Raw genomic sequence first — 17,186 nt, 5'->3', positions numbered from 1 at the left:
CTTAAAGGAGTAAAAAGGTACTGGAGTGAAATTACAAGTCCAGAAAAGAAAAAAAAGACCACCCATCCACCCACCCGGGGCAGCAGTGGGGTCAGGGTAGCAGAAGTGCCTGTGGGAGCCCAGGGGAGATCCAGGGGTGGTCTGATGGCTGAGTCATCCTATCATCTCCCACCATGGAGACCACTGCCCCACCCCAGATCAGAATCCCCCACCCCACTCAAGCTACCCCCAGGTGTGGAGGAGTACAAACTGAAAGGTACCTTACACACATACGTACATGGCCACCAAGGGTGGACTTTCTATGTCAGCACGATCCAAGCCAAGGGAGGCAGTCCTGACCCAGCCCGGTCACACGGTGGATGGCTGCGAGCAGCTCCTCTGGCTGGAGCCGTGCTGGCTCAGGACAAAGGTGGACGAGTTGCTCTTTTTGCTGACGCTCGTCTCCACCGGCCGGCTGCCCCTCAGGTAGCCCGAGGAGCAGCAGAGGAGGCGCTGCACGAGTTCGTGGAAGAGGTGGCCCGTGAAGAGCATGTAGATCCAGGGGTTGCAGCAGCTGTTGAGGCTGGCCAGGAGCATGGCTATGATGAACGGCGAGGCTGGAGGCAGGGCGGGGGCGGGGAGAAAGGAGGAGACGGCATCACTACTGGAGCATTAACCAGCCCTTCCTGAGACCAGCCTTCTCTGGGTACCAGGTGCAGGGCCACAGGACGCAGTACTAAAGACACAAAGTCAGTCTTCCTTCCACAGCCTAGCTCTGGCCATGTGCTCAGCCTGCCCCCCGAGCCTTCCTAGGCTCAGCCCGGCCCTGGAGTGCTCCCTGTCCTTTCTCTCATCACAAGCTCATCCACTGCGTGCCTCCATCAGCAGGACCTGTACTCGTCACGGACACCTGTTCATTCATCACTCACCCAGCAAGTATCGAGTGCCTACTACTCAGAGTGTAGAAGAGTGCAGAGTCCGAAAGTTGCCAGACTAGTCTGTATTCCAACCCCACCAGCGACAAATGACTTGAACTCCCCAAGAAACTGCTGTTTCCTAATCTTTAACGGGGATGACAACAGCACCCAAACCTCGCCGGAATGCCTCAAGGACTAAAGAGTGCCTGGTACACAGTAAGTGCCCTGTACATGGTGGCTGCTGTCACAACCATGTGCCAGGCACCAGGCGAGGCATTGGGACACAAAGATAAAATGAGGTGTGCACGATGTGGGTCAGGTGGGCACACCGAGGGGGGCGCAGCTCTGAGAGCAAATCGTGGCCGGCCCTATGGAAACCAGCATTGGAGCTGATACCTGAAGGATGCTTATGAGTTTTCCAGGCAGAGAGGGAAGAAGGATGTGCAGGCAGAAGGAATGGCCCAGGCAAAGTCTTGGTGGCAAGAGAGTGTCTGCTGTCTTCCCAGGTGAGAACGTGTGAAGATGCCCTGAGAGTATGGCTTCAGCTCAACAATAAGACCTACAGGAGGGGCCGGCCCAGTGGCGTAGCGGTTAAGTTCATGTGTTCTGCTTTGGTGGCCCAGGGTTCACAGGTTTGGATCCCAGGCAAGGACCCTCACACCGCTTATCAAGCCATGCTGTGGCAGGCGTCCCACATATAAAGTAGAGGAAGATGGGCATGGATGTTAGCCCAGGGCCAATCTTCCTCAGCAAGAAAAAAAAAAGAGGAGGATTGGCAACAAATGTTAGCTCAGGGCTAATCTTCCTCAAAAAAAAAAAAAAAGACCTACAGGAAAAATGGTGACACCGAAGTTATATGAGCACTGTGTAGAAGCTATTATACTGAGGATTCATTGAGTTTCAAGCAGAATTAATGATCAGAAACCAAATTTAAGACATTGCTTGTCACAAATTTAAGCTTCAAGGAGGAAGAAAAATTCCTAAGTACTTCCAAGTAGAGGGGAGGGAAAATCTAGGTTTCTTTCCATGGACTTAAATCTAATAAACCGTAGACATCTCCCACCCACAGAGCAGGACAGGCTGCCCCTCGAGAAACCCGCAAGGCAAACACTGTACCCAAGAATTCTGGTCCCTGCCATATCCTTCTGAATGAAGGCAACTGCAAGAAGCCTTGGAAAATCCACTAGTCTTCGGTCTTTTCAGTGAAAAGTTTTCAAAAAACAACTCCAGAACTCAAGAGCTAAATTCAGGACAGGATTTCTCATGGGGCCACCGGAGCTGCAAGATCCAGACGCCACCAGGTCAGAGCACAGAGATGTTTGTCAGCGAAGTCTCCATGCACCAAAGGGAGGAGAGAGGTTGTTTGTGAGATGATTCAGTGGTTCTCAAAGTGGAGTCCCTGGAACACCTGGGAACTTGTTAGAAATGCCAGTTCTCAGGCCCCACCCCAGAACTACCGAATCAGACGCCTGGGGGTGAGGCTCAGCAATTTGTTGTAACAAGCCCTCCAGGGGATTCTGACGCACACCCAAGTCTGCAAACCACTGCTCTAATTACTCAGTGCACCTGTTGGAACTGAAGCATGCTACAACAGAGAAAAAAACAAAAATCTTGCAAAAGAGAATGTTTAGAAAGCAAAGGAGGGGAATCTAATTCTTAGACTAAAATAGTAAAGAATAGAAAAGAGGAAAAGTGAAGGGAACAAAAGCCAATGCCACTGAATCCCTCACTTTCTATAAAAGAGAATGAAAATAAATACTTGCTTTGATTTGGCTCGGTAAGAAGAAGATTAATTTAAGTTTAGAAATTCGGGTGAAATACCACCAAGATTAAAAATAGAACGTCTTCAACATCATAATTAAACATATAAAATGAAAGAGGCAAAATCATATAAAAGTCAAAATAAAAAAAGGCATCGAGAAGTAAACTAGCAGACACAAAGGGAAAACTGTAGGTGTATAAACCTATGAACTGGGGAAGAAGGAAGAATTGGGAATGCAGTTCACGCTCAGACGGAAAGACACCACATTTCACCCGGCTGTACAGAGTTATATGGCATAATCTTAGCTGGTCAGTTATGCTACTTGCCTCACTCTTTACACTTGGGTCTTTTAACTTATTATCCCATTTTTTAAAAAAAAAAAACCTACAACATCAACAACAAAAAGTAAACCATTAACAAATTCCCGAGCAGCCACACGAGTTTTTCTACCTCCAAGTGGCCAGCCTGGGTGAGAGGAGTTTGGACCTCGGCCAGCACCCCTACCCCGCCTGGTGGCTGCAGACACAAATGACCGTCCTGGCTCCTAGGGGATGGATGACTCTCTCTAAGCTGAACCTGCTCCTGTCAAGTTGCCAAATGCCAAGGGCAGACTTGGACTTTTTTAAAATAGGAAATATCCTAATCATTCAAAGACATGAGTCCCTGGTGGTGGAATTTCAAGCCATCAGCAGGGAGGAGAGCTATTTGGGAATAAAAAATGGGCTATGGAGGGCGTTTTAAAGGAAAGAAGCAGGAATAGAGGCACATAAGTGAGAATGCACAAGAGCATCCAGGGCCTTCCAGAGTTGCGGGAGGCCAGTTTCATGGGAGAAGAGACTGGAAAGAGCTGGCCTAAGGGGGAGCTTGAATCCAGGCTGAGTCTAACTTTAATCTGTAGGCCATGGGGAGCCATTGATGGTTTGTGAGCAGACGAGTGACTGCAGCTCACCTGCTCCTTGCGCTAAGTAGCTCTTGCTCAGGCCACCACATCGCCCTTTCTGGTGGCTAGAAAAGCTTCGTAGGATTGCAGAAGAACGGGAACAGAACAAAGCATGGAAAACATTGTCCCTGCATTTCACGATGATGCTTCCAAGGGAACACATGACAATGTAGCAGATGCTTCCAAGGGAGCACATGACAATGTAGCAATGTCGACCACAGGAATCACCACTCAAGCTTACACAGAACAGTACAGTTTTCAAAGCAGCCTCTTCTCCATTTTATAGATGAAGAAAGTGAAGATCAGAGAAGGGAAGTGACTTCCCCAAGGACACCCAGCAAGTCACCCTGTGTTCCTACCTGAAAGTCGTAAAGTTTGATTCCATTTAAAACTAGGTCAGCCTTCATATGTGTCAGGTTGGTTCCAGTTAGCGAATCGTCTCAGTCCCAAAGCAAAGACACAGATCAGCTGGGCAATCACACCACGAGGGACAGAGCCAGAGAGCAACTTCCTGACGCCAAGTGCTCACCACGATTCCTGGCACTCAATTACAGTAAACGTTGAATCAAGCGTAGCTGAATTGTTTTTACTACAATGATGTGTACGTGCTCAATAAATGTTATTCGTCTCATCAATAACAGAGTTAGCATCAACACGTGTGAAACAATGGAGAGAGGCTGCTCCCTGGGCTGGGCTGTGTCTTGGAATCTGATGCAGCCCAGAGTAGGGACACAGGACACAGGACCCACTGGCCGAGCTTCTGGAAGCTGCGCCACCATATGGCGGTGTCTGTCCAGTGTGGCTCTTGGGCCAGACTGCATGGCCAAGAGGATTAGCTTCTACGTAGATTCTCATGCTGGCTCAAAAGGCCCCACCACCAGGGTAGCCTTCAGAACTGAGCTGCCTTCTCTGCTAGCTTGTCGTTTCCTGATGGATTTAAACACACTGAAAGGATGGCCCATCTTTGGGGCAAGGGGGATGCCTGGGTTCCACAAAGTCAAGGTGTGCTGAAACAAGGAACTAGCATTGGATAGGAATGCTCTCGTCTTATTCCATCTTCCTTGGGTGCTGGGGATATCTGATCTTGCCCTGCGGATTTCAGGGCTGAGATCTCATTTTAGCTCACACCCGAGCCTGGACATGCCACGTGGGAGAAGCTGCCGTCTCTACGCTGTAAACCATCCTCTCTCCTCTCTGCTCCCCTGCATTCTGGCTCAAAGTTCTAGGGCCATGTCACCCTCCTGTGCTCTCTACACTGAAATCCTTACCCTGTCCGTCGATGGTCTGCTTTCAAAACACAGCCACCCACTGGGTAGCCGCCCATCAGGCACTGGATGAAAAGGTGAATTAGGGTGGCGCTGCCTCAAGCTGGGTCCAGCAGGTTTGCAGTGGATGCTGTGGGGCCCACGCCCAGGCCCCAGGACCCAGGTTCTTGTTCCCCAGCGGCCAGAGAGCTGGCTGCGAAGGTTCACAGCTGCGTTCCTCTGAGGGCATTGCCTTTGGCCAGAGAGTAACACCCTGCCCCAGGGTAGCCCCCGTCCCATGATTGCTCCATGCTAACGTGCAAAGATCCACTCGTTTGTCTTAATTCAGGCTTCTCTGAAGGCCCATCCCAGCTCCCAAGCTCCCTGTGAGACTGGCCCCCCTGCCGCACTTTCCACCAAGCGGAGCGATGATGAGGTCTGTGCGGAGAAAAGGAGGACCAGAGGTCAGCGTCCTCAGAGAAAGGGGCGGTCTGCAGCCAGCACCTCCTCTGGGGCCAGGCGGGCAGGCGAGGGAGCCACTCACAGACGTGACCCAGGGGGGCCCTGGCTCAGAGGTGGGAGGGAGGAGCCAGAAACACAGGATTCAGACCCAAACTCTGGAGTCTGAGGCACCCTCTCACCTAATCATTCTCTAAGCCACAGCTACTGTCTGAGCCTTAATATCCTTTCTTGTGAAATGGAGGTGACACTCACAAGGACTTGGAGAAAATTGGAAAAAAAAAATAGTGTAAAAGGTCTTTGTGAATGAGAAAGTGCTTATTCAAGTGATTAGTATTATTATTATTAATGGATATGAGATATGATCAACTGCATAATTGTTTAAAGCCCAAGGTCTGGGGACTCCTGATCCCAGGTCGATTAAAGAAATTGTCCTTTGTCCTTTTTTCCATGACTTCAAAAATTAAAAAAACAAAATCAAACCCAGGGCCCTGGGATTGGATTACGTGACACCAAAGGAACCCTAGATAGTCCATTTTGGAAAAACTTACCCTGCCAGTGACGTAAAAAACCCAAAAGGGAAGGTGGCCGCAACCCTGGGAGAGAGCAGGATTTCAGGGTCTCCACTGGGAGAGCTACTTCTAGTCGTGTCTCTTCCGCTCGCCTCACATAAAAATATCACCTTTCCCCTGGGACGGAGCCCTGAGTGCATGCAGAGTGCTCTCTCTGGTCCTTGCCAAGGAGGGAGGGCAAGCAGGGGCACTGGTCCAGGGACTGGTCCTCGCATCTGCCTGCCTGGAGCTTAGGGCACTTCTCGGAAGAGGAGGAGGAGGAAGGGGAGGAGGGGGATGAGATGATGATCAGATGTTCATGCATCCTTTCATGCCATCTCTACTTGGTGCCAGCCACTGAGCCGGCCCTGGGGACCTGTCCCCAAGGGATTTACGAACTCAGATGGGAGAGAGAAGTACAAGACAGATGCTCTGTTAAACGGGGAGTTGCAGCATTTGGGGGAGGGGCTGCTGGGCCCAAGGCTGGGGACTGGGGGTGATCTTCCAGTGGGGGTTCCTACATGCTAAGCAGGGTCGTGAGCAGAAATGGCCACAAGCCAAAAGGAAACGTCCCCCACTGGGCAATTTTACCCCCATGTGACAGAAACAACTCTGCAATTCCACTCGGCACGGTGATTCATGGAGGGGTGGGCGGCCAAGGGCCACTCCAGGACGAGGACGGTATGCTCCAAGTGCCATCCGCCCACCAGCCTGCTTTACTCAAGCCCCAAGAACTCCCTTGTTCGGATTTCCCGGCACTCCCCCCGCCCATCACCGTCACCGTCACCCCAGGCCCAAATTAGCCCAGAACAGCTGACGGGCAGCTGGCCACGGCCTCCCTGGGCGGCGTTGCTCCTGAGACAACTAACACGTTCCACACACAATTCAAAGACACACGGCCCCTCTGACGTCTCGAATCTGAACCAAATCAACTGTTATACAAGGCCCTCACGCTGGAAAACATCGCATCATTCAAGCCCCCACCCCACCCTCAACCCTCCCCAATGAGGCCTCCCCCCAGGGGATCAGGAATTTGCGCCTAAGTCCCTTATTCCTATAAGGGGTGTGTAGGAATTTGGGAGTCACGGTCTACAGAAGGCCTTTTCTTTTTAATGAGTTTTGAATGTACACTTATATAAAGATTGAATACTAATATGTATTACAGAGCACTTTCTTTGAAACGACCACAATCTACAACGTTGGAATTGTTCTAAAAATCAGACATGTGATCACCCACATATCATAAGGTCAGGATTAAGAGCCAAATTTGTGGGCTACAGAGCTTTAAACGGGCTTCTATCATGTCACTGCTCAAATCCAGGGGCCATTTGGGGCTCCTATGGAATAACCACATTCTGGAAGCATAAGAGCTGGGGCCTTTTTGCAAACGACCAGCCCTTCTCCACGCTGTGAGGAACAGCAGGGCTCTGCAGCCAATCTGGGCCATACGCACAAAGGCAAACTGCACATTTTGGTAAAAGAGATAAGATATTAAAGACTTACTACTCAACGTGTAGTCAATGGGCCAGCCACATGGGCATCACTCGGATCCTTGTTGAAAATGCAGACTCTTGGGTCCCCACCCAGACCTACTGAATCAGAATCCGCATTTTAACAAGATCCTCCCACATTATTTGTGTGCACACTGAAGTCTGAGAAGTATCCCTCCAATAGGGGGAAAGATAATAAAGTAACTGTCCAAAGATCTCCGCATGGAATGTGCATCTGCTTCTTTGCATAGCCAGCTCCTCCTCCTCCTTCAAAACCCTTTTCAAATGTTGCTTCCTCTCTGAAACCCTCCTGATTTTTTCCCCAGGGAGACAGAATCAACTAACACCTCCTGGGGCACTCACAGTACTTACTAAATAAATATCTCACAGCATCATCCCTTCCTTTTGTCATTATTTATGTTGACAATCTGTGGCTCAGGGCTATGTCTCACTTGTGGCTCTGTCCCTGGCTGATAGCACCGACTGGAAAATAGGAAGAGTTCAGTAAGGGAATGAATTGAAATGAATGAAATTAGTGGGCAGGAAGTCCTGATAAATCAGCCATCACCACTAGCACATTGATAAGGCAAAGAGACAATTACCCTGCTTAACAACAGGAGACGGGCTCCTAACAAGATGACTGGACTCAAATGCAACTCCCTCTAGGAAAATTAAGATCATACTCAGATATCAAGGTCAGGTGGAGACAGAGAGAGAAACGGAATGAGCAAGGGTGACCATTACGGTGTGAGGCGTGGGCCATGGAGGGCAGAGGCCCATGGTCCTGGAGCTTCTGGCAAATGCGGAGGAAGTGTCAGCTCCAGGCAGAGCACCAACGGAGACCTGGCAGAGGCTGCCCCTCAGTGGCCAGGAATCAGGATCACAGGAATCAGGGCTGGGACACTGGAGACCGCCTGGTTACACCCCGCTCCTGCCCAGCCCTCCTGCAAGGGTCCCCTTGGGGTTTCCAAAACCCAGAGCTAGGACCTCCCACCTCGCCTCCCACTGCCTCCTCCAGGCGAGGCCCTAATTCCTCTGTACCTCTTAACTCTCTTGTCCCCACCATCACCGGGCTTGCCACAACTCCTCACCTGAAACTGTGCCCCCTCCTAAAATGCTGTTCCTTGGCTCAAAACAGCTCTCACCCCTCAGCTGCACCGACTTACCCCAGGACCCTGGCACGTCTTGACATTCCTCTCTCTCTTTTTAAAGCCAACATTTATTGAGCACTTACTCTACAGTAGGCACTGTGCCCCTGGCACACTCCCCCCCCCCCCCAACCTAAACCCCATTCTTAACCCCAGAAAACAGAGCGCCAGACAGGTTTAGTCAACTGCCCAGGCCACTCCACCTGGCTACACCTTGGGACATAAGACGCTGACACCAACCTGGCAGAAACTGGGGGTGTCCTCCCTGAGGTCTGTGGGTGTACCCAGAACTCTGTGACCAACCTCGGCCTGACTGTCCCACATTTGTGCATATGCCACCTGTCTGCCACAGGAGGGCGGGCAGGTGGGCAAGGGACTAGGCGGGCTCCTTGCAAACGCTCCTCACTGGAGGACTGACAGATCAAAGCAGAGGTTGTGTGGACAGGATCCTCTGGAGGCACTAGATAACTGTTTGTAGAATGAATGCATTGGTGTTCAGAGAAGAAAGGAGGGCCCCAGCTGGGGGGACAGGGAAGGCTTCAGGCAAGTGGGCACTGGATGGGGCTGCCATGTCCAGCTGTTCAGGTTGCACCCTGCACAGCTCCCAGCAGCGTCATTCTCACAGACCACAAGGTGAATGGCACCCCCTGGGGTTGTGCACAGAGAAGCCCATACACTGGACTTGGCCTTTGAAGGATGGGTCCCCCAGAAGAGACTGGGTGGGCACTCCTGCAGTGGGAACAGTATCAGCATGGCTGCAAAGCCAAAGGACCTCATGGGAAGTGGCAAGTCCTCAGGCCTGGCCGGGGTACACCAGGCAGAGTGGCCTGAGCCCAGGGGCAGAGGTGACGAGGGTGCACTCATTTGTTGTATGTTGTGTGTGGGCCAGGTCTACACCACAGGTCTAAACCAGTGTTTTTCAACCAGGTGCGACGTTGCCCTGTAGAGGTCATTTGGCAGTGTCTGGAGACGTTTTTGGTGGTCACAGCTAAGGGGGAGTTGCTAGTGGCATCTAGTGGGTAGGGGCCAGGCATGCTGCTAAACATCATACAGTGCACAGGACGGCCACCCCTCCCCACACCACACTCAAAACAAAGATTTCCTGGCCCAAAATGTGAACAGTGCCGAAGTTGAGAAACTCTGCTCTAAACCAGGAAGGGGGTAATGAAAAGGGGAAGTACTGACAATGAGAGGTGTGGGACAGCTGAGATGGTGGAGCAGTGGATAGTGGGGGCAGGGGAGAGTCAAGGGACACGGACCCCAGAGTGCTGAGGCATAGTGCCATTAGGCGACGTGTAGCTGGGAGCGTGCTGGGTGTTGCGAGAAAGAGAGCCCGGGAGTCGGGATGTCTGGGCCACAGAGAAGGTGCAGGGCTCTGGGGCGAGGCCAGGAATCAGCTTTTTAACAAGCGCCCAGGAGATCCCCGATGTTGAGAGTGGCAGGTCACCTGTGGGCGGGGGAAGTGCAGTCTGGCAGTCTCTGGTGGGAGATGACCTGGCTTCAAATCCCAGCTCCATCACTCACTCAATGGTGCTCTTGAGCAGGTCATGCCTCTCTGAGCCTCAGTTTCCTCATCTGTAAATGGGGAGAATGCTCCCTTTGCTGGCTGTGCTGGGTGAGGATGAGAGACGGCTGGCACCTCAACAAGCAGTAGCTACTGTTATCAACCAATCCAAGCCATCACCTCGTGGAAATTGAGGCCCAGAGAGGGTGCCATGTTCCATCAGGAGGTGCTATCCCACTGCTCAGATGGGAATGACAGAGGCCCAGTGACCACCCAGAGACATGCCCCAAATCACACAAATGGCAAGGAGACCAGGTCTCTGAAGGGGACTCTCACCACTTCCCAGTGTGTCTCCCAGGGGCTCTGGCAGGCGGGGGGCCTGACATCAGGACCTGGCAGAGCACAGTTCAGCCCCACCCAGACCCAGCCCCTGGGAGAGACCTTGTGGGGTTCCCTTGCTTCCGACAGTCACCAGCACAAGGTGGTGGGGTCATCAGGTGGGCCAGCCCCTTGGGCAGCTGACAGACAGGCCAGCCCCTGGCCCCAGGCCCAGCCCAGATTCCCGAGGGAGCAGGATGTGCAGGGGCAGGCCTGCTCCACCACCTGTTCTCCTCCAGACCCAAGGCCCTCCCACACTCCCTGCTCCACCTCCCCACTCAGACATCCATCAGATGGGAAAAAGCATGTAGCAAAGCCTCATCCAACAGATTTTTTATGCTGTTATTAATTAAACCTTTGGAAGGCAAAAAAAAAAGGGACGTCATTTTGGGGCAGAAACCCAAAGGGAAAACATCAGCATGAGCCAAGAACATAAAAGAACTCCCAACTGCTTAATCAGACAAGAGTATGGTGGTTAACTGTCTAAACGCAATTTATACCCAGAAGGGCCAAGCCTGAGAGCTTTTCATAGCCAAGAACTGTCTGTCCAATCTCCTGCTGCCCACGCGCCCCCCACTGCTCTCCGTATCAATGGGGCATCTGAAGAGCAGGCCCCTCCAACCTGCCTGGCCTGCCCAAACCCTGGGCACGGTGTCCTGGTAAAGGCAAGATGGGCAGACCATACTGGAGGGGCCGTGGCTCCACAGAAACAGAGAGGGGCTGGGAAGCTCATTTTCAGATGAGGAAACACTTAAAACCAGGCATCTCGTGTATTTCAACCTTCCTCCTGGTACAACCCCCCGACAGATGTTTGTTTGCCTCCAGTGATGGGGGGCCCATTTCTTCACTAGATCCACATATTTGTTCAACAAGCATTGGTTGAGCTCCTGTTGGATGCCTGGCCCTGGGCACACAGTGAAGGGGACAGGCGGCGTCCCTGTTGTGACAAGGCTCACAGTCCACCTCTCTGGCCTGAACAAGGTTCCCTCCACACACCCACCTCCCTGGACACACCACCTATTGTCCAGCAGGCTCTGCTCCCACCCTATTCCCCCGCCACCCAGCCCTCAAGAGAAAAGCATCCATCTCCTCCCTCAGGAACAACTGCCAACATTCTCAAAGTCAGTCCCAAGAATGCAAACAGAACTTTTAACAAGCAGCATGGGGGAAGGGGAGGAGGAGAGTGACATTAGTCATGTGGCCCCCAGGTGCCACAGGTCACACCGTGTCATCCTCACAACTCCACCGGTTGGCTTTGCTATCTTCATTACACGCAGGAGGCAGCTGAGGCGCAGAGAGGGAAACAGCTTGCTCAAGGACACACAGGAGAAAAGGGCAGAGACCACTCCAAACAAGGCCAGCCGTGTGGCTCTTGCCGTGCGCACGCCGTCTTGGACTCTACAGTGTCTGCCCGCTGTGCTGGCCAACCAGATAGATCCCTTGGTCCTTCTGCAGTCCCCCTGCAGCGGGGGTCCCGGCCCTGTTCTCTGGGCATTTTCTTGCTCCCGTAGAAATCAGCAAGTTTGAGAGAAAAGGAGACTATTCTGGAGATGAATATGGCTCATCTAGGAAGTGTGAGATTTTTTTTTTTTTTTAATTCAAAAGCTTCTCCTTGGGCCGGCCCTGTGGCTTAGCGGTTAAGTGCGCGCGCTCCGCTACTGGCGGCCCGGGTTCAGATCCCGGGCGCGCACCAACGCACTGCTTCTCCGGCCATGCTGAGGCGGCGTCCCACATACAGCAACTAGAAGGATGTGCAGCTATGACATACAACTATCTACTGGGGCTTTGGGGGAAAAAAAAGGAGGAGGATTGGCAATAGATGTTAGCTCAGAGCCGGTCTTCCTCAGCAAAAAGAGGAGGATTAGCACGGATGTTAGCAAATTCCACTGAGTTCCAGGGGAAGGTTGGTGCCAAGTCTCTGGCTGTGGAACTTGATTCTGAAGGATACGTACAGGGCTTCTCACAACCTGCCATGGGAGTCTGGTCTCAGCCCTGCTTCTGCAGTCATCCCACCAAACCAGGCTCCAACAGCACAGGGCCGCTTTGAAGGGGCAGCTCATTAAGTTACCATGATGCGCCTCTTCCTTTTTTCTCCACTCATTGTTTTTCCTTCTCAACAATGGAAATATTGAAATTGAGAGTTCTTCTCTTTGCTTTGGCTCTTTTGAAAAGGAAGCCCCATGTGCAGCTCACCTCTGCACACAGAGCCTTTCTTATTATTATTACTGTTATTATAATATTGTAATTTTCCTATCCTTTTTTCCCCTTCATCCAAGTTTCCTTACATCTACTTTATTGCGCTGCAGGACCTGAATCTTTGTGCCCCACCTCAAATTATTTTGGAACAAGGCGAGCTCTAAGCTCATAAAGGCAGCACTGGGTGTGAGGGAAGGTGTGTGGGGGAAAGCAGTCAGTCAAGGAGAGAGATGGAAAAGGAGCACCTGGCTTTTGAGAGGACGTCAGCGAGAGGGAACCCTAAGGGAGGCAGGGACTCGGAGTCCAGTGGGGCCACGAGGCCAGCAGCCAAGGCAAGCGTGATTTCTCCATCCTCTCCATTAGCCCTGATCTGTAGCCCATGGGTAAGGAGCTTCTCGTTCTCTCCGAGGTTTCATGAGGAAGCTACTGGCAGGAACAGACCCCACGGTTGCCCGACTCCTGTCCCCATCTGAGCCTGTCTGCGCCTGGGCTTCCCTGAAGAATGTCACGCTGTTCCCAAAGGGCTCCCTGAACTTCCAGGCTCCACTCCCCAGGAGATGAGCAGAGCAAGGGGCCTGATCTAGCAATTTTGCATCTCGTGTAAATTCCCTTTCTCTTGGAGAGGAAAGTGAGGGCTATGCATTAATTCCACTTCGCTGATCAAAATCTCTCCAGCAGCTGGAGCGTGTCTCTCTTTTATTCCTTCCTTAACACTTGCCATAGCCTCCAGACTGAGTCATGTCTCCAGAGTGACTGTAAACACTGTCGTTTCTGATGGCCCAGTCTGCTTCTTGCAATTATCCAAATTAATGCCAAGTGGGCACAGGCTGTGCGTTCTGGCTGCGCCCACATCCGCTCAGACCCCTGCAGCCCTGAGGCCGAGGCATGACTTGGCCAGGCTGGCAGCCAGAGCCCAAGTCCTCTATGCTCGATGGGCCTCTCACATGGACCGGGCACCCGCTCCTGGCAACACATTGGGGTGGGGGCTGCTGGCAGCAGCGGGGTCACGAATCCCCTGCTGTCTGCGTTTGCCTCTTCTCAGAGCACTCAGGACAGAATGCCCAGGGGGACTGCGAGGACCTGGGTTTTCAGGTCACACCCACCCTTTCCTCTGAGTCCAGAGGGAAGAAGCAAAGGAGCAAAGGGAATGTAGGACCTGAGGTCCTTTCCCCGCTCCCGGAGCCTGAGCAGGAGCCTCTCTCCATGAAGTCTCACCAGGGAAATCCTCTTACCCCGGGAAATCCACATGTACCCAAAGGCCTCTGGCCCACTTTAGCTGGGAGCTCCCTCTCTCTCTCTCTCTCTCTCTCTCTTCCTGTGTCTTGTTTTTAAGACAGAAAACTGAATGTTTGATGTATTTTTAAAGTGTGGAAAAGATCAAAACTTTACTCAGCGATTATGACATGTGGGTTGATCATACGCTCTCGTTCTTCGTTCTTTAGGGGGAAAGTGAGAAAGAGAAGAGCAGGTGAGGGGATGAACAACAGAAAGTCACATGAAGAGGCGTGGGGGAAAGGAAGAGGGAGAAAAATCACCAGGGAGAAAAAATCAATGAGAGAGTACAGACAGCAAAGAGAGAGGAGTCAGAATACCTGCTGAACGAATGAACTGAACGCTGAAATGTCCTCGTTCTAGAAGTAACACACTAAGGGTCAAGGGGGAGAAGAGGACCCCTCACCCAAAGTCCCACAGCTAGTAAGGGCCAGAGGGAGGACTACATCCCAGGTCTCCCCAATACCTGGTCTAAGGGGGTGTGGGTCGCACTTCCTCAAGGGCTGGTGTTGGAGCCTCAATACCTGGTCTAGTATCTGTATGGATCCTGCCTAGGAAACGGGTGTGGCCTGATGGAGCAGGAAAAAATAGCTGTGAGGGAAAGTAGGAAGGGCAGGAAATTCTAGCTATAGTCAGCCTCTGATTTGCTGTGTGACCTGGAGCAAGCGCCTTCCCCTCTCTGAACCCCCTCTGCAAGGTGTGACCAGGGGCTGCACCATGAAGCCAGCCTGGCTTTGCTGAATCTTCACAGCAATCGATCCTCAACCCACCACCCGGCCTGGCACACCACAGGTGCTCAATAAATGTTGAATGATAATTGCCCTGGGCACTAAGGCAAACACTAGGCTAATTGGGAGAGCTGGGTAAGGCCACAAGTCTGTGGTTTCAGGAAGAGAGCAAAGCCAAGTTATCCAGCTGAATGAAGAGAGATGTCAGCCTCCACAGGATGGTAGTATTTGAGGCTGTTGGGAGCAGCAGCGATTCTATCCAGAAATGGGAGATTTGTGCTGTCTCAGGGCAGAAAGGGGAAAACAAACCCCCGGTCTTTTCTTATAAGCATAGAGTTACCCGCGTCCCAGTGGGCATGGGCTTGCCGGCAAACTAGAGGTGTAACTCACTCACCGCCGCGGAGCATCCCTAGGGCTCTTTGCGAACGAGCTGCTGGAATTGTGGGCGATGAAGGCGAAGCTTCGAGCTCCCAGCGCCCAGCTGGCCACGTGCCCAGAGCCCAAGGCGCTCTCTGCTCCCGCAAGCTCCCTCCCCACAGATCACCCTATTCTACCCACTTCTGGTCTCCGGACTCGGACAATGGCCATCCTGACCTCCTCCGCAGTCCTCCAGTCTGGAGCACGCGTTCCCTGCCTACAGAAATCACCCAGCCTCCCGGGTCAAATCGGAAAGTTTGCGTCTCGGCTCCCTTCCGTTACCCGCCCCCACCACCCGCCGCAGCAGAAGCGACGTCTCGGGTCCTGGGAGACCCCAGCCCCCGCGCCTGCCCGCCGCCCCTGTGGTACTCACCTCTCTACCTCGGCGGCTCATCGCCTCCACCAGGCGAGGGGTTCAGGGACTCTCTTGGCGCCCCGCCCAGCACCTCAGCTGTTGCTTTGACGAATGGAATCCCCCGCCTCCCGCTGCCCCTATCCAAACCGGGCCCCGTGGGTTCAGGCTGACTTGAACTTAAAATGAAAGTTCAACGTAGAGTGAACTTAAGAGCGGAAGGAGCTGGGCTTGGGCCCGGTTCGAAAGTTACCTCCACTACTCGCTAACCACGTGGGAAGCTCAAGTCACTTAAACTTCAGTTTCCTTATCCATAATAAGGAACCACAACCCCTGTAGCCCAAGGACTGCGCTAAAGGGTTCCCGTGCATTTTCTCATTTCATTCCCCTACTGCCTGGTGAGAACTGGTACTTTTATCATTATTGCCACTTTACAAAAGAGGAATTGGAGGCTCAGGGAGGTTACGCCCCAAACCACTTAGCCAGTGGATGATGGAGCCACGACTCAAACCCAGCCCTGCAGGATTCCAAAACCCACTTCTCCCGCAGAAGGCCCCCAGACCCTGGACGTGCGGAGGCCCCTCTCCCCGCCCCCGCCGCCGCGCTCCCTGCTCGGGATTTCCCGCCCGCACTACCTTCCTTGGGCGCATTGGCGTCCCACACGCTCCACATCTGCACAAAGAAGAATGGCGTCCAGCACACGATGAAGGCCAGCACGACGACGAACGTCATCTTGACCGTGCGGATCTTGGCCTTGGAAATGAGCTTGACGCTGCTGACGCGTGCCAGCGCCGCGAGCCCCCCGCTGCCCGCCAACGCGCCCTCGGGCCCCTCGGCCGCCGCCGCCGCCGCCGTCTTGAGCCGCAAGTTCTGCCAGATCTTGAAGCTGATGAGGCCGTAACAGGCGGCGAGCACGATGACCGGCACGATGTAGACGGCGAGCGTGATCCACGTGACGTAGGCCTTGGGCCCCCAGGGCTGGATGAAGACCGCCCAGCAGTCAAAGACGCCGTCAGCCACCTCGCGCAGCGAGAAGATGTGCACCTGCGGCGCGCTGGCCAGCAGGCAGCCCAGCCACGTGGCGAGCACCGCCAGGCGGTCGGCGCGGCGGCTCAGCACGCGCAGCGGCTGGCAGATGGCCAGGCAGCGGTCGAGGGACATGAGCAGCAGCAGGTAGGTGGAGGCGAACATGCCCACCACCTGCAGGTACTTGACCAGGCGGCACAGCAGGTCGGGCCCGTAGAAGCGGAAGGTGATGTCCCACAGCAGCTGCGGCAGCACCTGGAACACGGCCACCACCAGGTCGGCGATGCTCAGGTGCTTCATGAAGAAAAAGAGGCGCGAGTGCTTGTGGCGCGTGGTGCGCAGCGCCAGCAGCACACACGCGTTGCCGCTCAGCGCCAGGAAGAGGATGAGGCACAGCACGGCCACCTCCACGCGCGCCAGGGCCTCGTTGCGCTGCGGTGGCCCGGCGGTGCGGTTGCCCTCAGCCCCCGGCGGCGCCGCACTCCCGTTGACCGCCTCGGCGCTCCAGTTGGCCGCAAGCGAGCCCTCCATGACCGTGGCCGCCGCTCTGCGCCCCTGGCCTTCGAGCCCTTTAAGGCGTGGTGCGGCGGGGCGGGGCGGACGCGCGCCTCGGGTTACACTCCCTGCGACTCCGCGGACGGACCAGCGGGGTTGGGCCCTGAAACAAACCCCGAGGGTCCGGAGAAGACCTCGCGTTTCTCTCCCGACGCACGTGCGGCTCGGTTGTCCCCTTCCCAGGAACCCCAAATCCTTTAGGACTAGGAGCACAGCCACCACCCCAGAAATTCCCGTTTGAGATACCTCCTTCAGGGCCACTGGAGAT

At 53.6% G+C, this 17,186-nt stretch overlaps 1 protein-coding gene across 1 annotated transcript; it reads right to left on the bottom strand.

Moving 5' to 3' along the window:
• Positions 1 to 216: 216 nt before the first annotated feature.
• On the bottom strand, positions 217 to 16,894 carry OXTR (oxytocin receptor). Its single transcript, XM_058563269.1, has 2 exons — positions 15,973 to 16,894; positions 217 to 596 (listed from the first exon to the last, which is right to left on the bottom strand). Exons 1-2 carry the CDS (start codon positions 16,892 to 16,894, stop codon positions 349 to 351), a joined length of 1,170 nt encoding a protein of 389 aa, XP_058419252.1. The 3' UTR covers positions 217 to 348.
• Positions 16,895 to 17,186: the final 292 nt, after the last annotated feature.

The sequence above is a fragment of the Diceros bicornis genome, chromosome 2 (genome assembly GCF_020826845.1).
Source record: "Diceros bicornis minor isolate mBicDic1 chromosome 2, mDicBic1.mat.cur, whole genome shotgun sequence".
NCBI lineage: Eukaryota > Metazoa > Chordata > Mammalia > Perissodactyla > Rhinocerotidae > Diceros > Diceros bicornis.
Note: the sequence above shows the minus strand (reverse complement) of the source record. Positions and strands in the feature narration are given on the sequence as shown.

Coding starts and splice junctions, on each gene's coding strand:
- OXTR (XM_058563269.1), bottom strand. CDS start 16,894: ATGGAGGGCTCGCTTGCGGCCAACTGGAGCGCCGAGGCGGTCAACGGG. Junction 597..15,972: donor CGCCAATGCGCCCAAGGAAG/GTAGTGCGGGCG, acceptor CCCTGCCTCCAG/CCTCGCCGTTCATCATAGCC.